Source organism: Branchiostoma lanceolatum, chromosome 3 (genome assembly GCF_035083965.1).
Source record: "Branchiostoma lanceolatum isolate klBraLanc5 chromosome 3, klBraLanc5.hap2, whole genome shotgun sequence".
In the NCBI taxonomy this organism is placed as follows: Eukaryota; Metazoa; Chordata; class Leptocardii; order Amphioxiformes; family Branchiostomatidae; genus Branchiostoma; species Branchiostoma lanceolatum.
In genome coordinates this window covers 3,686,817-3,705,555 of record NC_089724.1, presented here as the reverse complement: position 1 = coordinate 3,705,555, position 18,739 = coordinate 3,686,817, and the positions used below count along the sequence as shown (strand labels likewise).

Below are 18,739 nucleotides of genomic sequence, written 5' to 3'. Positions count from 1 at the left end.
TCAAAATCAGAGAGTTTCTTACATGGAAGTTGCCTTGTAGCCTGTCGATTAAATCTACAAAATGTACGTTAAAAGTATTTATATGGGAAATTTTATTAGGTTCTATACTAGGTGCAGTTGTGCAGTAACATGACTCGTGTTGCAAGAAAGACCATGATGATGCTTTTCAGTTAATGCAGTTCTGGTTCATGTATTTGCTTTGAGATTATAAACAGTAAGACAGGTCAGTTGCAAGGTATTTTATTGCAGTACATATTCAAGGTGAATGGACCAAAGTCCTAAAGGGACCAATATCTATACATATTATCTTTATGTTTTGCAAGTTAAAGAAAAAAAAGACATTGAATGATTGATTCAGTTACACATGTACTTGGCTTGTTCCACATTTACTTGATTTAACCTTTAGCACACTGACGTAGCCATTTGGCACCCAGTTCTCTATTGGTAACAGAGTTAGGCAGCAGGGAGAAGGTTAAAAGGATTGCAGCAAAAAGTCATCTCACATTGCAGTTGTTGGAAAAAAAATGACATACAAATTAGATAAGAAATTTACAGAATAAGATAAAACTTTACAAAATGGCAAATAAATAATAGACATTTAGTCTTTACACTTAGCAAACTAACATTCATCAGTGTATATACAAGTTTTGGTGTTTATATATATAACGCTATATAATATATTGTCAGGGTAGAGATTTCAATCAAAATTGTTGAATCTCTCCAACAGTAGAAATTCTGATTAGAGTCTGTAAATTCTAAGATATCCTCTTAAAAGATGTCAACTTCGATTCATTCCACTTTAGATCAATAAATTGACTTCAAACTTTTAAGATTTATAAATGGGAAACTTCCCTAATATAACACATTCCTAGCACCCTGATCTCTTTCTGCAAGATCAAATTCTCTACTGTCTCTGACACTATGCACTAAGCTATTGTCTAGAAGTGGGTGTCATCGCCCACGTCCAAGAAGACATCATACGCCTCTCTGTTGCAGTTTCCCTCCGGTGTGAAGACGTACTTATGGAAGGTACCGTCCACACAGATCGCTGGGAGAAAATAGTAGAAACATTCAGTAAATATTCATAATCGATTGGGCGTCAGAAGGATGAAGGCTGAGACACAACGATTTACCGGTTTCGACCTTTTATTCAAAAGTCTTCATCAGAATTAAGTAAATATTCAAGCAGCTTAGAAAGGGCTGTTGGAGAGAAGAGTGAGTGACAAGGCCATTTCGATTCATTGTCTTGGTTTACTGTATTTCCTAATCCAAAATAAGTAAAGATAACATGAAGCTGGACTGGGAGAACAAGATGACAACAGCCAACATCATGCTTGTGATTTGTTTGTTTGTTTGTTTATTTTATTTCACCAGGGGAATCATGTCGCCAGCTGGTGATTTTCAATGAGCCCTGGGGGAAAACCCCAAACAAAGTAGGTAACGTTCCCCTAGGTCTGTTTAAGTATTATGAATCAAGATCTTTTCCAAAGTTTGATAAGTTTCTTGGCCAAGGCCTGCCCTTGCGGAGTAAAAAAACAGATTCTGAAATACCCACATAGGTTTTTACAAAGTCACCGTGTTCACAGACCAACTATAATACAAATGATGTTTCAGGAGATGAGCACCAAGGTGGAAGTACATGTAGTTTTTTTAATAATTTTATTTATTGTCAAATGTCACAGTACACTACACTGACTCTCGAGGCAGCACAGCTGATGTTAAGAGTCAACAGTTAGGGACAGACAAATACATGGCATGGCAATTTACACATCACTATTTGTGCAATGTTACTATCAATCATGATTAAGTCAATTTTACAATTTAACATCGTTGAGTCGCTATTATATACACAGGATAAAATAAGCAAGTGCGTTTGGAGGTCAGAGGTCATATCTATTAAAGGGTGAACTGTTATTTCTAATGTTTGCAAAGTTCACAAACTCACTAAAAAAATGTGTTTAGATAGAAGGCTAGGAGGAACTGCTGGAAGTGACTAGAATTGATTCCTTGAAAGAATGTAAGTGTGAAAGGCATAACATGTAGTTATGTCTGTACTGACCTATAACAGAGGAGTTGGGTCCAAACGCACAGATACAGGCACACTCCGGCGGCACCGTGAAGTTGGCCAGGCCCCACTGGGACTCCACATACTGGCCCAGAAATCCTACTTTACGCAGACTGCAGAGGGAAAAAAAGTCAAAAGTTAATCAACCTTTAACCAACCCTTTAATCAATCCGTCTGAAGTTAGCCAGGCCCCACTGGGACTCCACATACTGGCCCAGGAATCCTACCTTACACAGGCTGCAGGGAAAAAACAGTCAAAAGTTAATCAACCATCTCCCTGCTTGGGATTCACTCATAACCCGATCATATTTGTAGCTGACTCAGTGACAGCTCAGAGAGAAGAGGGTTAAACAATCACAGAATTTGATCCTTAAAAAAAAACTTTAACGTTCTCAGTGGCAAATGTGCTAGATGTTGGCACATCGGCAACCGAATCCGCAGTGTGATTTTTGGCACACAGTTTGACAGATTAGCCGAATAGGCTCGGTGGGGGTCACTCTACCGTTCGGGAAGGTAGTGTAAAGTGCCTTTCCCAAGGGCACAACGTCGGGCATGGTGAGCTCTAACCATTACGCCACGCCAACGTCATTGAGTTGATCATTGACATGATACAAGTGACACTACAGAGACATACATTTAACTTTGTGTTACATCAATGGCAAGAAAACATGCCAAGTCAAGACAGTGTAGTTTCTTGGTTACTTATTTAGAGTTTCACAATTCGCTGAAAAAAACTTTTAAAAAGAATTGGACCATTTGCTGTGTTTTCGTCTCTCTACGTGTAACATGAGATATAGGGTCACTTCAAAATAAAGTTTGGCATTATAAAAGAACATTCATATTACATACGTTGATCTCTTGTTGAGCGAGGTGTCCTTCAGAGCGAAGATGTGGATGGTTCCCTTGTCGCTGGACGCACACAGGTACGAGCTGTCATGGCTGAAGGTGATGCTGCAAAGGAGGAACGGGGGACTTCCTCAACACCAACATGAATTTCATCACACAGCTGGAAGGGGGGGGGGGGTCTTGTTTGTTCTACATACCCAGTAAACTGCTTTTGGGCACAACTTTTGTAAAGTAAGTACAAGCTGCATAAGACGAGACTGTTAGCATTGATATATTCACATTTTGATGGCCATGGACCCCTAATCTTTTCGATAAGTGTGGTGTGCTTACATGTAGGTGTGACTCTCCTCAAACACGGGACCTCCGGCTTTATGTCCAATCCGAGAATACGTCCCTAACCCAAGCTAGGTACTCATTTTCACCTCAGTCAAGTGAGGAAATAGGTGTAAAGTGCCTTTCCCAAGGGCACAACAGTTGGGTTCAAATACAGAGCCTTTAAATTCAAAGCCAACAGCCCTAACCACAAAACCACCGAAGCCACCCTCAAGCTTAGCTTATTTGACATGCACTTTGAGAAACCTCTGTACTAAAGGAGTTCAAATTTAAAGAACTCATCTGAGCATAACTCACCAGTACAGAGTGGCAGGGTCAGAACCTCTCCTCAGCTCATGCAGCATCTTCTTAGTCTGGGCGTCCCAGATACGGATCAAGGTACCCTGGGTTGAAGAAGAAAATGCTATTCTACTGCAGTGTGGTACATCACTCACTCACATATGGTTATCCTCTCACATCTCTCACCCAGACGCCTGTAAGTTGTCATCCTTGCTATGAACGATCTTCATATTGCTCTATCCTCAGTCATTTTCTTCACTATTTGGAAGTTTGGTTCTTCTCCTCTAGTAATCTCAACGATTAGGTTTTTATCTATGTTCATCTGTATGAGAATTGTGGATCTAAATAAAACTCAACTTAAACTCAACATGAGAAAATACCCTTTGACATAACAAGTAAACCCGATGAAGTCAGTGTCCGAACGGTAAAGCTATCATTCCATCAGAAAAAAAAAAGATTGTCAGGGAAGATAGACACCAATTGTCATGGCTGAGGGAAAAGATCTTTTATAACAGCAAACTCATGTCCTCTCCTCTCTATTCCTAATCCCAGCCTGTCTTCCCTAACACACTGTGTTCCTGATGCTATACGTTTTGCAACAGATATCTTCTGACAGATCGACTTGTGACCAAGGATTGATGTGTTCAACAATTCGTATTTCCCGAGAACCATAGTAGAACGGAACACGTTGTCATCAAATACTGTAGGAACACCTTTACTAAATAGCTTTAAAGAACGGTTGCAGTCATATGTGAAAAAGTTAGGTGTGACAGGCCGTTTAGTGTAATAGAACCAGCTGCATCCGCGCCGCATGCCTGCGAAGCTGGTGTGCTACGCCGAAGGGCAGTTATACCAGCTATACAGATACAGACATTCTGTGAAGGACTTTGTCTCAAGGGCAAGGGACAGCCTAACGTTGCTTGCACAGACTTGTACATGATCAGTCATATAGACAGTCATGCAAAGTGTAGTTTTATCAGAATGTAAGCCATCCCTAGGGGGAGAGGGTCATTAACCCCAGTCAGCGAGAGATTGTGTAAACACAGGTTATATTACATAACATCACAGCACTGACAAATGTACAGCTGACCTTTTTGGAGGCGGAGGCCAGTTTGGTGCCCTGCTGATTGACAGCTATGCAGGCGATCTCTGACTGGTGGGCCGTCAGGGTGACGGGGGAGCTGGAGATGTTCTCCTCTGTTGTAGCAATGTCCTGGACAGAAACGAAGAAAAAGATGAAAAAAAGAACGGATTTCTTACAGGTAACCATTATGATGGCTGGGATATGTTGATGAAGATTAGACATACAGGACATGATAAGATACAAAATGCAAAAGTTACCTGAGCAGCTGGATAAGATTTGTAAACGTTCAGACGTTTCAGAAAGCAGCCACTATCTGTTGCCAGTGACTAATAGTACTAGTGGATAGATTTTACACATCTACATTAGAATTTTCAAAACTAAAGCTCCTCCACCAAATGTTTCCATTCTACAGTTACAGTACTTTGTGTGACAGTACTTTGTGTGACAGCGCTTTGTGCGACAGCGCTTTGTGCGACAGCGCTTTGTGCGCCAGCGCTTTGTGCAACAGCGCTTTGTGCGACAGCGCTTTGTGCGACAGCGCTTTGTGCGACAGCGCTTTGTGCGACAGCGCTTTGTGCGACAGCGCTTTGTGCGACAGCGCTTTGTGTTACTGATTGAATGGTAAAAAGAAGCTTGTACTGACCACAATCTGAAGACTGCCGCACTTGTGTGCAGGGAACACCATGATCTGATGATCCGTGCTGGGGGACACTTCCACTAGACCTGGAGGGGGGAGTATAGAAATTATCAACTTGACAATAAAGGATTAATTTGTTCTAGGTAATGTCAAGCAAGGACATCATACATAAGCGTCCTTGGGTCAAGTATACCAGGTTAAAACCATGTATACCCTCAATCACCTTTATCAGCCTAATTGAAGGACAAGTTTTGACTCTTGTATGACCAGCTACAGATGGAATTTGAATGAAAATATCTGCAACACTACTTACAACATCTAGGCTGTCAGGCATTTATAGCGGCCTGCCCAACATCTGCTGCCAGCCGAAGGCCATTACAGCCCAGGACAGTGGAGTTTGCATTACAAAGTTTTTTAGTACAGTAAGTAGAAAAAAGTGACAGCTGATGGTTCCTTAGGTACAGTCAAACCTGGTCTAACGACCACATCCAAAAGACGACCATCGGCTCAAGACGACCGATTTCGGTCGGTCCCGATTTTTTTCGTATGTAAAACTCATGTCAAGTACTTTGCACCACATGTAATTAAACACCATTAACTTTGAAATTTGTGTGTCTGTCGTATCTTGTCATTTTGCATTATTTCTAAGAAGACCACTTGTCTAAGATGACCACTTTAGATAGGTCCCCGGGGTGGTCGTCTTAGACAAGTTTGACTGTATTAGCCAATTAAGGAGTGCATGGACCGCCTTACCTCTGGGATTGTCCCTGGTGTCGAACTCAAACAGCTTACTGGTGTTGTCTGGGTAACGGAACACAAAGATCCTGCTGCGCACTGCTACTATGATCCTGGAGGGAAACAATACAGATTGTTTTACAAAGTTTGGTTCGTTTTCTTCCAGTACTCCCCTCGAAGTATAGGGAGGCAAATTTCCTTGTTGGGACTGACAAAAATTCCATCCCATCTGTCCCAAAAATCTGAACTGAAATAAAAAGAACTGATGTCTATATATTTTGTCTTTTTGTAAGTAGATGACAGATTCAACAACGAAAATCAAAAACATTTGGGGTTTGCATCTTTTACTGAAGTTCACTGAGAAGAAATAACAAAACATTGTTTGATCTGCTTAATACTCTTTGTTCTGTTGGAGTAACTTATTCTATAGTATCACAAAAATAATCATTAATGATACTGCGTAAAGCTTAAAAGACTGACTTGTTCCTCCTGAGTCTGACGGCGGTGACAGGCTGGGTGAACGTCAGCTCGATCACAAACTTCTTCTGCTTGTCATCCCAGATCAGCACTGGAGAACACGTAACAAACACATCACATTGACTATAAAGTTTTCCTTCTCAGCATTCTTATGTTAAAATAAATAAATACAGAACATGAATGAAAGACAGAGAGGAAGACAAAGCAAGAGGGAGAGAGAGAGAGATAAAGAAAGAGGAAGAGACAGTAAGAGGGAGAGAGAGATAAAGAAAGAGGAAGAGACAGTAAGAGGGAGAGAGAGATAAAGAAAGAGGAAGAGACAGTAAGCGGGAGAGAGAGAAAAAAGAAAGAGGAAGAGACAGTAAGAGGGAGAGAGGGATAAAGAAAGAGGAAGAAGAGACAGTAAGAGGGAGAGAGAGATCAAGAAAAAGGAAGAGACAGAGGGAGAGAGAGATAAAGAAAGAGGAAGAGACAGAGGGAGAGAGAGATAAAGAAAGAGGAAGAGACAGTAAGAGGGAGAGAGAGAAAAAAAGAAAGTAAAAGGCAAAGAAAACGAGGGACAGAAAGATTTGAAAGTGAGAGGAATAGAAAGCGAGAGTAGGATAGAGAGGGACTGAGAGAGAGAGAGAAAGAGAGAGAGAGAGAGAGAGAGAGAGATTGAGGAGGAGATATTATCATACCTACCTGTATTTTCAGCAAACTTTGGTTTGTTCCCTCCCCCAACAACAGCCACCACATTACATCTGTGCAGCATCTCTACCTGGGACACACTCCCAACCTCGTTATGGGCTGGGGAGGAAATAACATAACAAGCTTTGGGCACACTACACTAGATTGAGAAAGAGACACTACGGAGAAAACATTGCTATTGACAGGAACATCCTGTCAATAGTGGAAAAGTCTTATTGAAAGGATGCACATGAATACCTTTGAAACAACAAATGTCCACTAAAAGCAAATTAGTGAATAAAACCATTGAACGGTTAATAAATTGATTGATTGATTGATTGATTGATACAGCAACAGCTCAGGTGGCAGAGCGGTCAATTTGCAAGCTACGTTAAAGGTAGCGGCACAGAGAAGACGAAGAACATCCTGTCAAAAGTGCCAATGTGCAGTGAAGTGCTTCTGTCACTCCTATATTTGACAGAAACATCCTGGATCCGTACCCACCCAGACTGAGTTTCTCCACCAGTGGCTCCACATTGTACAGCCTGAACCCGTCGTCCATGGCACAGGTGAAGCAACCTGAAGGGGCAACAAACAAGTAGCCTTTAACCTTCTCCCTGCTGCCTAACTCTGTAACTAATCATAACCAGATTATAGGGAATGGGTGGTTAACAGCTACTTCAGAGTGCTAAAGGTTAATAGATCCAGGGTGCAATTATCAAGTCTACCGGAGTCACACAGACTACATAAAAGTATAGCCGTGGCAACTGAGTCTGGTGGGAAGACGTGTTTACCAGTATATAATACAGTGTCTTCCTCTGTTGGAAGACACTGTATAATATACAAGTAAACACGTCTTCCCACCAGAGTCACCGTGGCTACTTGATAAAAGTTATGCTTTTGACTAGAAACAACTGTGTCACTTTCTTTCTAATCTCCAAGCAGATGTAACTTTTTTTTGAAGGATCGGACTCTGTACTTAATGCTTGGTTTTGCAACACTCTTTTTTAGTATTGCATCTAGTTATGAAAAACACAATACACGAACTAGAAAAGAGTACTTATTGTGGCAAAACCAGGCGTAAAACACCGACCGGATCCTCACATCTGCTTGGAGATTACTTTCTTTCCTCCAAAACAAAAGAAGGGACATGATGATTCTCACCGTGGTCCTGGTTGAATCTCAGGCTGTTTATGACGCGATCCGACGACATTGTCGGCTGTCCTGTCGCCCTTCGCGTTCCCTGGTGTGTGTGCTACGTCAGGGAGGAGAAATAAACCACCGGAGCGTCGAAAGAACGGAGGAATTGTACGAAAACCGCGGAAGAACAGCTGATGTCGTGGGAATGTTTTGGATATCAGTGAGAGGTCAGAGGTGACACCTCGCGGTGACTTGTGGGTAACATTACCCACCATGCCCCGCGGTGCGCGTGCGCAGTGCGGCCCTGATGACGTCATGATGACAGCTCGGAGCGTTACAGAATGACTCCGACTCAATGTTTTGGTCTCACTCGGGGCTGATTCAACCCGATTTTACCGCTTTTCCACCCATCGGAGGACGGATCGGCCGAGGATGGAGGTAGATCAGGACCTGGAGGCTGATTTCATGCAGAAGTTCAGCGCCATGGGCACCACGGACAGGGAGGTTTTAGTGGCCGAGCTGCAGAAACTGGTCAACTACCAGCTCAACCCGTCCGCTTGTGCATTTTTCCTCGATATGAACAACTGGTACGTGTAAATTCGGCAGAAATCCCTCCGAACGGGAAAGGGTCGGTGACGTGTCGCGAGAGAACATTTGTTGCCTTGTTTTTCTAACGGCAGAGAAGTCCGTGGGGAGTAATCAACATATTTACCGTCCATCTATATGCACAGCGAAGATGTAGTTTGTTGGATGGCCATTTGGGAAGTGGGAGGGGGGCTTTAAACTGGGACGAAAACAAATTCAAAGAGGAAGGATGGAAACATAATATGTGGGTCACATGTGTCGAAAGGAAGAGAAAAATATGTCCATATGGTATGTTGTTATTTTGCCATGTTTTTGGGACTGTTGTGTCACAAATGCAGTGGTCACCAATGGTAACCAGATAGCCAAACTGTCCAACTCACCAAAACTGAAACTCAGAAGGGATCCCTAAAAAGGTGTGGCTGCATATTTCAGTCCTCTTGTTATGGGTAAGGCCCAACCCCTTTTGAAATCAGTTAGCAGCTAAAAGGTGATAAAACTGTTTTGTTTGGCTACAGCATAAAATGGTAATGTAGAGGAATGGAACAGCTGTAAACACCAATGAAAAGTGACCTGCAGGCCGATTTCAGTTTCTCATGAATAAACAAGTTTTGGTGGGAACAACACACAGCCAATTACAAATAAATGGCACCCGAATTGAAAACATAACCTTGACGAAGGTAACATGATAATGTCTGTGTTTACTTCTGTCTAATATTGAACTGTGTGATCCTTCATGTCCATGAAATTTGTTGTGGTATAAGGCTGAAGCTAGGGATGCAGGAAACAATTAGATTTTGGTGAAACTTGTGTACAGTGAAGTCACATGAAGATTTATGGTACCTAGGCTTCCTACAGCTTCATATGTAAACAGTAACCGATAGAGAAACTAGACAACATTATCTCAAAATGTTATCTCTAAGTAAGTAAGCAGGCAAGCATCAGATGCTAGTGCACCTGCTATGCACCCTCTTACAGCACTGCTATACCCTTGGGAGAAACCCAAATACACTATGTTGTGCACTTGAAGTTGTATTATGTATGTGAAACTACTTCAAATGTCTTCAGGAACCTCCAAGCAGCCGTCGGTGCGTTCTATGACCTGGAGACGCCGCGCCAGCCGCTGCCGAACATGTCGTTTGTGGCCGACATCACGATAGGAGAGGGGGAGTCTGTCCCACCTGACACACAGTTCGTCAAGACATGGAGAATACAGAACTCAGGTAGGACATTATATCTGCTTTAGACTACCTTCTTCTCTTGTCATCCTCAATTCAGGTGAAGTATGATGCTTTTTCACGTACATGTAGCTGGTAGTGCAATATGCCTTCGCTACAGCTCATATTTTAGCCAAGCACACCAGGGCAGCCCTAATCTTCTCAATATGTGTGTTGAATTCTTTTATGTGCGGAGGTTTGATGCCCAAGGCTGATGCCAGAAGCTGCCTCATGGTAGAGTTTTGTTCTCAAGTTTGATCGGTTACACCTTTCAGCTCATGGACTGATTGAGAACAAATGTATTTTGTGCCTCTGCCAAAAATGGTTGCAAGTTGCTTCTATTAAATCGCTTAAAATCAGCTCTAGTCAGCCACATACAAAATGTACTAAAAATTAAAATCTTGGTTGAACTATCATTTACTAGTAGCTTATCACATTGACACATGGTACCATACAGTAGAGGCCTCTTAATTTTTTTACTTAGAATTGAGGTCAGGTACATGTATGCAAGTTCATGCATAGACTCTGTTTATGTATCTGACTTTAATGTGTACAGCAATATGAGCAGCTTCCTTGTGCTTGCAAAGCTGTTGTGTTACATCTATACAGGCTCATCAATACAGGTACAAAATCCATTGCTGTAGGCCGGTAGCTATTCAGTCATTGCATCCCTTCCACAGGTGAGGAGCCCTGGCCAGCGGGCTCGTGTCTCAGGTTCCTGGCGGGGGAGCGTCTCGGCCCCAACGACAGAGTCCTGGTGGACTCCCTCGACCCCCGGGGCATCACGGACGTGAGCGTGAACATGGTCAGCCCGTCCCACGCCGGGGTGTACCACGGGCAGTGGAGAATGTGCACGCCCGCTAACCTGTACTTTGGAGGTGGGTTATACCTGTGATATATAACACCAAATACATGTATGGTGTATAGCATGGAAGGACCTAGTCTGTAGCCTAATAGTGAGCCCAAGGATGGACGGAGGCCTAGGACATTAGTAAGTAAAGAGCAACAATAGTAGCATTGCGTCCGTCCCAAAAATATCAATTTCATGAGATAGAACTGATGAAAATGTATTTTTTTAAGCTTAACATGACAAATTCAACAATGAAAATGAAAAAAATCGGCTCCCAAGCAATGAGTGGGACGGAACAAAATTTGAAGCTGGAGACATCCCTGGATGAACCATTCTGAAGGAAAGGTGAAATGTATTTTCCAACGCAAAATTGTCTAAATTTTCAACCGTCCAGGCCCAGCTCCAGTCTTTGTCAAAGAGTGAGCAATCCACTGCTTCTGTAACACAAATAACAGTTCAACTTTGATCATTTCTAAAAATTTAAAGTAAAATATGCAGTAGAGTCAATTCCACATTACCGAGAGGGTGTTGGTTGCCTTTTGTTCTAACATTTACAAAACCTTTGTAACAATCTATGTGAGATAAGTAACTGTTAAGAACAATTTCCAACATTTATTTGATGTTCTAAATATTTTATGCTGTGTTCCAACAGGTTAAACAAATTTCCAACATTGAACACATTATTTGTATTAGTTTCCAAACTGTTGCAACATAGATTGATCATTTGTTTGAACATGTTCCAACATTCTACAAATATGATATAACTGGGTCAGTGGGCTGGGAACAGGGCAATTCACACATCCCTTCAAAGTATAGGGGATTAGGCCTAGGTGCCATGCATAGACACTTAAAGACAAAAGAGTTGCCAGTGTCCAGACATGAAATCTAAAAATATACAGAGGCAGACAATAGAGCGTGATTAGCACCTACTTTTATGGGGGCAATAACCCAAATCTACCATTTTGAGAATGATGCAAAATGTTCCAACAGTAGAACAATCACACAGATGTTTGAAAACTGTTCTAAATAAAGACATATTTGTGCAAATACTTTGAAATTCATAATATTTCCAAAATGTATAGATGAGTTCAAACATGTTCAAACTTTCATTTCTAATAGTTTGAACGGTCTGGAATTATTTTGACTGAAATAGTCTTTTCTCTAAAATTGTTCAAACTTATTAGCAATATCATCTGAAAACCCTCTCGGTGACATGGAATTGACTCTATCAACTACCAGTATGAGTAGAATGGTTTATGTTCCTGAAACATGAAAGCTGTGAATTAATTATCCCTCACCCAGTCCCTGTGTGTGTGTCATTTTTACTGACATGGACCTCAAGGGTTATGTGTCATGTAGTAATGTTGATGTCAACTTTGCGTTAACCAGTAAAGACTTGATCAGTGGCATTTACATGATGCGACGTGTTGACACACAATTCATTATGCGGATGAGTGAGCACATTACAGTAAACATTATCTTACATACCCAACCAAGCGTGGGAATGCCTTCTGTTGTACACAGCTTTATGCTACAATGTACAACAAATAAACTGACTAAATGAGATACTGTAAGTGCAGAAATGTTAGCGGTGGTGGTTTTCGTGGTGCACTTTCAGTGCGAACCTAAAACCACTGCAAATCTTTTTGCCCACCTATGACTGTAGTGCTACTATTGTTTCAAACACGAACTTAAAACCACCGCAAACAGTCCATTTTCTCCCTTCCGTGAAATAAAAACCACACAAAATTAAATGCATTTACAGTACTAATAGTGTTTTGGGTTCTGATAGTCAAATCGTATTGCACAACAATTGTGTCAAATATAATTTGAGGCAAAGCATTGTATAAGATTACTGGCTAGTCACATGTACATAAATCTAGTACAACCTATACATTAGATTCTATGTACAACAGGTACATGTACATGTTAAGCAGGGTGCGAAATACCTGGTTGCACGTTGCACGGTGCAACAAGATTTCGGTTGGTGCAAGTTGATTCCAAACCCAGGTAGCGCAGTGTGCAACCTTATATTTTGAGCCAAAGATCTCAATCGGAGCCCTGGAAGCTCACAAAAACACAGTGTCACTCTCATAAAATTCGGTAAATCTTCAATTGAAATAAAGAAATCAACACTTTCCTTTTAAACCATCCAAAACCCTTCATAGATCGTGGAATTTGAGCTGAAAAAGACGAAAACACACTGCCCTCGGCTAAACAAGATGTTGTTAGGTCAATGGGAACACAATACTATATATCTAATACATATTTTGAAATATTAGAAGTATTATACGCTACATACGAGCTTGATTTGTGAATGTTGCTGGAGCAACCTGAAATTTGGATGTGCAACCTAGCATTTGCCCTAGGTTGCAACATGGGCAACCTGGCTCAAAAAAGTATTTCGCACCCTGTTAAGTATAAATTACAAGCACAAGCCACAATGGATCTCATTCATGCAGCTCATTTTCGCTTCAACCCGGCATTACGTGGAACTTGTGCTTTGATTTAAGAGTTGATTGAAACCCTAATGAAGAAATTTGAGGTAGTGATAGTTGAGTGCATGCTCATTCACAAAAGTGTGTTGCACAACAAAAGTCAAGTTAGGTTTGACTCATGAGACAAATTTACTTGTGTGGTTGCACTGCAGACCACACACTATTTCATAAATGTGGATAGCTATACGATGTACATGCCAAAGGCAGCCCACGTCTATTTTGATTGGAATCTGCATCACCAAACATGAATATCATTAATTGTTGCTTTGAAAGCCAGAATAGCAATTTATTAGTGCTGTGGGAAAGGACAGTTTTAATCTTTGGAGCAATAATTTATAGTGCCATTGCCATTTGAATGAAATAAGAGCACATGTTGGAATCAGACAACTTCAGTCTAACTTGGCTGTCCAACTCCAAGGCTTTGTGCACATAGACATTACTACATGTTTGAAATCTTGTTTTGATTTTTAGCGTACATGTTTTTAAGTAGTATCGTTCTTTTCTGCTTTTTAGAAATCATCTAGGTGTTGTTTCAATTCCATTGTACATGTTTGCGATAATCCTCATCCTTTTATGCTTTTCAGAAATCATCTGGGTGATCCTGACAGTGGAAGAAAACGGCCTCCTGGCTGTTACGCAACAGATGTCCTCCATGGGAGCTGACCTCGCCACATCACTACCGCTTCAGGGTGCTGAAAACCCCTTTGGGAGACCCCCTCCCGGTAGCCAATCAAATGACCAGCCACAAACTCTGTTTGGCAGTCCCCACCAATCGGGAGCCTTGCCTCAAAGCCCCTTTAACAGCCCCGTCAAGACCGGCCCATCAGAGTCTCTACCACACCAACAACATTTCGGCAGCCCGGTTCAAAACCACCAATCGGAGGTGGCGTCACAGAATGCAGTAGTACCTAGCACCCAATCACAGCAACCGTCACATTTAGCGTTCGGCAGTCCAGCAGAGTTTCCAGGCTCGACAGTTAGGGTAGGGGAAAGGACTGTGAATGGTTGTAGTCCGACCAGTCAGGGCGCAGGGGAGAGCCACGAGCCGTTCGGGCTGCAGAGTGGAGCAGCACAGATGTTTTGTTCACCTATCCCGAGTACTGTTCCTATATTTCAGGTAGGCTTACAATTATCTTGGTTTAAAAGTTGTTAAAAAAACACATGTCAGAGTTGTAATTCACATTTGTCGTAGGAACTGAAAGGATATTTGATAAGGGATGATAACAATTTTTTGTGCAAGCTGCCCTCTTCAAAATTTGAAATTTATTGACACAAGAAAAGTATCGTCTTCTACTAGCTATAGAAACACAAAGCTAGCTAGATATAATCTACATTTGTAGTAACAAGGTGAAACACATCAGTTTCTAATATCGAAGCATCCGCTAATGTTTTAACCTATTTGCACAGTGTAAGCATTGTCTAATTGTAATTCACTCATTAATGCATAGTCTACCACCTGATTGCCTTTTTTAACTTGGTTTCTCATTTCCTTCCTCTTCACAGATTCAACCGACAAATTCCGTCAGGCAACAACTCTTCCCAGCAAACATGGCGGCGGCGCAACCGCTGCCGCTGGGACACGATAGTAGCGTACATAACGAAGAGGATGACGAAGACCTCTAGCGACGGGTCCCGTCCAGTTGCATATGCCGCGTATTGCGATATGGTACCTTTTAAGGGCATCCGTGAAAAAGGATTAATGTGATCATATTTGGATGCCCAGAAAAAAACTTCAGTGTCTTCATATTTCTTTTTTAGCTGAAGTACAAAAGAACCCAAAAAAAAAATTTGAGCGAAAAAAAGGATTAAAAAAAGAAAAACAGAGATGAAGGTACTTTTTGAATGTTGGTAGTCAGGGGTTATTGTCAAATTTGTGTACTAGTAGTGATACAGCAAGTGTATTATCACGGTTTTGACGAGCTTGGTCCAAGATCTAGTATTGTTTACAATTGGTGGCAAAAAGCAACAAGAAAGTTGATTTTCTTTTTGAAAAGCTGAAAAAAGAATAATTTTTGTGAGGCAATGAGTGATACTGGGTATAATGCAACTGGACAGATAGTATGGCTGAGCGCATGCATGAGTTTTAAAGTGTTAACTAGCGTTTTGCATGATTGTGTGACTGAAGCTATAACTTACATCAAATGTATAGGACTAATCTCTTCACCAGCAATTCTTACCACCCCTTCTTTTACCAGTAGACCCACCCAAAGATGGTGATGATGGGCCATGCCATTAAGTAGGAGGGGGTTGTAGAATTTTTCTAACCTTGCAATCTTATGTAGGGAGATGCTAACAACTGTAAATCTTTAAATATTTGCTGTCGTTTTCTTACCACAGCCTGAACAAATGAAGTTTAAGTGACTGTTTGCCCGTTATGCTATGTCCGCAATGAATTTGGAAACATACACTTTGTGATCTGTATACTGAAAGTCTCCTTCTTTTTGCTGTCAGTCTTCTTTAAAGGTAGAAACGAGATATGAGACATGAGATTGCCAAGTGAACACAGCGCTCTTTTTCTCTACTATGTTATACTGATCTGTATGTACTGCTTTATGGTGGGTGTCGTATTACGAGATTTTATACTTCGCTTTCAATTGCATTCTGAGTAACTGCACTAACATCTTTGCTACACTTGCAAACTAACTAGAAAAACTCTCTAGTCTTGAAAATGCAAGTCAAAACATCTTTGGCGAAATGAGAATGAAAAATGTTTGGCTCATAATTACCACCAGTCCGCAATCAAGTATTCATTATCATGAAAGAGGCTGCATGTCGGCTTTATCTCCTATCTTAACGTAGTCGTGTATGTATTTCGAACTCCTGTCCATCTTGATTACATACACTGAGTGTGTTCCTATTTTGCCCATGTGAACTGTATTCCTTGTCTTGTCCGGAGACACTGCTTCAGTGCAATATGTACTTCAGCTCACCTCTTATACTAGCCATAGCACCTGTCTTAGTGTGAAAATCCTGATGCCATAAACCTTTAGTATGAAAACTGATCATGCTTCAGTAAACAAGAAATGTGTGCTGTGATCAACAAACTGGCTGTACATGTATATGGGGGAAAGCTTGTCTGGAAGTGTGCATGTCATCATGTACAAATATTGGTACAACAACAATGTAAGTGGTAGATCCTAAAAATGCCTTCTTCGGTAATAGACTATACACTGATACTAACCAGGGATAGAGTATTGTGGGAAGTATGAAAAAAATTGAAATTTTCGGACTTTATCAGTAACAAAACCCTTTTCTTTCTGTTGGAATTTCTAATCTTTAACCCAGAGGGATTATTGTCCATTCTTTCTGTCTTTTTTGTCTTATTCTTGTGATTTTCATGTACTGTACAATATTTAGTAGGTGTTAACAGTAGTCATCTTAGCAGCAACTATAGAACTAGAAGTGCTATGGGTTCTAAGTGAATACACCATAATGCAAACTAAATGTTTTGCCCAAGAATACCACCTTTCTTTTAGACTTTTTCCTTTGGGAGAAAAAAGAGAAAATTCTCTTTGTGTCCTCATTTGCCAAGAATATCTTTCGCCCTTTAATTAAGTATGTTACTTTTATTTGTCATATTTACTTGATATGTGTACATTCACTCATTTATGTCGTTGGTTTTAATTATAAGTTGTGTTCATCATGTTTCCAACTGTGACCACCTTGGCGCTTTGCTGGGTGTAGCATCAGCTAGATTGACTGCGAATGAACTTTACCGTGTAGAAGTTATGTACTGCACAGGGGGTACTAAGTAGGAGCTGGATACAGCCGTGTATCTCTGGAGAAATAAAGAAAATATTTCATTCATAACTCGTGTCTCTTGTGTGATGCAAGTAGTTTTCTTTAGTTTAAATGTATTGCTCTGTTATTGATGTACGTAATTCAACCGACCAAAGCACGTTCTGCTTATGATTATTGTTCTATAAAACTTGGCCCCGCGAGAAACAAGTTGAATGGTGCTATCCTCCAAATCACCGTTGTTAAATGAAAGATTAGAATACAGAAAGTAGTGTGGAGGCACTTAAGAACTAAATGGGTGATTAGCAGTGTTGTGTTGAGTTTATTCGACGCTGTAGCATTTCGGTGGATACCAAAAAGTAAACTATTTACTATGCTCAGCCAATGGTCCTCCGGTATGAGTGATGCGGAAATCGTCGTCTGAAGCCTAAAGTCCCTATGCGCTGAAGCGACCGCCTTCAAGCGGGCGCCCTCTCCCGATCCAAGCAGAAACCTGTCGTGGGTCGGGTGGGAGGGTCGCTTCAAGCTCCAGACGTGGTCGGAGGACCATGGCCGAAGTGAACGAAGGGGACATAACGCCAAGCATTGTGGGGGTGATGACGTCATCCCTGCTGACCAATGGCCGAGCACAATAAACAGTAAACTATTTACTATGCTCAGCCAATGGTCCTCCGGTATGAGTGATGCGGAAATCGTCGTCTTCCACCTTCGCCTTCTCTGGCTATCCGCCCTTACCTTTATTCCCTATTGCCAAATCTCCTATTGCACCTAGCCGCCTTCCTACCCCTCCCTCATCTTTGACTTACTACTCTCTTTCTCTCCTAATACCCTCTCTTGTTTTACCCACTCTCATCTCACCCACTCTCATCTCACCCACTCTCAGTATACCCACTCTCATTGTACCCACTCTCATTATACCCACTCTCATTGTACCCATCCTCATTGTACCCACTCTCATCTTACCCCTCTCATCTCACCCATTCTCATCTCACCCACTCTCAATTCACCCATTCTCACTGTACCCACTATCATTGTACCCATTCTCATCTAACTCACTCTCATCCTACCCACACTTGTGTAACCCCTCTCTCATCCTGTTCCCACACTATTCCACTCATGTCTAACCCCATTCTGCTCTTTCTTACCCGCCACCCCTTTCTCATGCTATTCCATTCTTCAGCTTGCGAGCTAATCCCAATAGAGTACACTTCGATTTTTCTCCGTTCGCGAAGGGGCAAGTTTCCGTACATGGTTCAAAATTCTCCAGGGCCAGGTCGGCGCCGCAACAATTATGATTTTTCTGACTCGTTGTCAGCTTCCCTCTCGGTGCGACATTCTGATACAGCCAAAGGCAAATCACGTATACATACGGTAAACAAGCATTATCTTGCTTCTTAACAGCTGTCTAGAGGGACACCACATTCCAATCCAAAGAGTTCAGAAACCGACCTTTGAAATGTGCAACCTGCGTCCGTTCTTGGAGAACTTCGAAACCACAATAAAAACCTTGCAGAAAACCGTCGGATTCGAGTTAACAGGGAGACTGTGATCAACAAGACTGCCTGCTACACCAAAACAATGTATACGAG

The 18,739-nt window shown here is 41.6% G+C and overlaps 2 protein-coding genes across 3 annotated transcripts; one reads left to right on the top strand and one right to left on the bottom strand.

Annotated features, from left to right (window-relative positions):
- Nucleotides 1–163: 163 nt before the first annotated feature.
- LOC136429751 (WD repeat domain phosphoinositide-interacting protein 4-like) lies at nucleotides 164–8,499 on the bottom strand. 2 transcript variants are annotated; one of them, XM_066419707.1, is made up of 11 exons: nucleotides 8,290–8,499; nucleotides 7,630–7,704; nucleotides 7,141–7,245; nucleotides 6,460–6,547; nucleotides 5,998–6,092; nucleotides 5,251–5,330; nucleotides 4,614–4,736; nucleotides 3,542–3,627; nucleotides 2,915–3,016; nucleotides 2,060–2,178; nucleotides 164–1,048 (listed from the first exon to the last, which is right to left on the bottom strand). In XM_066419707.1, the coding sequence occupies exons 1-11, from the start codon at nucleotides 8,336–8,338 to the stop codon at nucleotides 939–941; spliced, it is 1,032 nt and encodes a 343-aa protein (XP_066275804.1). In that variant the 5' UTR covers nucleotides 8,339–8,499; the 3' UTR covers nucleotides 164–938. The 2 variants fall into 2 exon arrangements, with proteins under 2 accessions (XP_066275804.1, XP_066275805.1); XM_066419708.1 differs by lacking the exons at nucleotides 164–1,048; nucleotides 2,060–2,178 and adding an exon at nucleotides 2,212–2,302.
- Nucleotides 8,500–8,568: 69 nt separating this feature from the next.
- On the top strand, nucleotides 8,569–17,222 carry LOC136429750 (protein ILRUN-like). The gene is made up of 5 exons (XM_066419706.1): nucleotides 8,569–8,852; nucleotides 9,916–10,070; nucleotides 10,745–10,942; nucleotides 13,997–14,529; nucleotides 14,916–17,222. The coding sequence occupies exons 1-5, from the start codon at nucleotides 8,698–8,700 to the stop codon at nucleotides 15,033–15,035; spliced, it is 1,161 nt and encodes a 386-aa protein (XP_066275803.1). The 5' UTR covers nucleotides 8,569–8,697; the 3' UTR covers nucleotides 15,036–17,222.
- The last annotated feature ends 1,517 nt before the right edge of the window (nucleotides 17,223–18,739 follow it).

What these genes read in the sequence shown, in the direction of transcription:
- LOC136429751 (XM_066419707.1), bottom strand. Translation starts at nt 8,338, where the DNA reads ATGTCGTCGGATCGCGTCATAAACAGCCTGAGATTCAACCAGGACCAC. An exon ending in GAGATTCAACCAGGACCACG is followed by an intron (nt 7,705 to 8,289) that starts GTGAGAATCATC and finishes TTGCCCCTTCAG; the next exon opens with GTTGCTTCACCTGTGCCATG. An exon ending in TGGCCTCCGCCTCCAAAAAG is followed by an intron (nt 3,628 to 4,613) that starts GTCAGCTGTACA and finishes TCTTCAACCCAG; the next exon opens with GGTACCTTGATCCGTATCTG.
- LOC136429750 (XM_066419706.1), top strand. Translation starts at nt 8,698, where the DNA reads ATGGAGGTAGATCAGGACCTGGAGGCTGATTTCATGCAGAAGTTCAGC. An exon ending in ATGGAGAATACAGAACTCAG is followed by an intron (nt 10,071 to 10,744) that starts GTAGGACATTAT and finishes TCCCTTCCACAG; the next exon opens with GTGAGGAGCCCTGGCCAGCG. An exon ending in GTACTGTTCCTATATTTCAG is followed by an intron (nt 14,530 to 14,915) that starts GTAGGCTTACAA and finishes TCCTCTTCACAG; the next exon opens with ATTCAACCGACAAATTCCGT.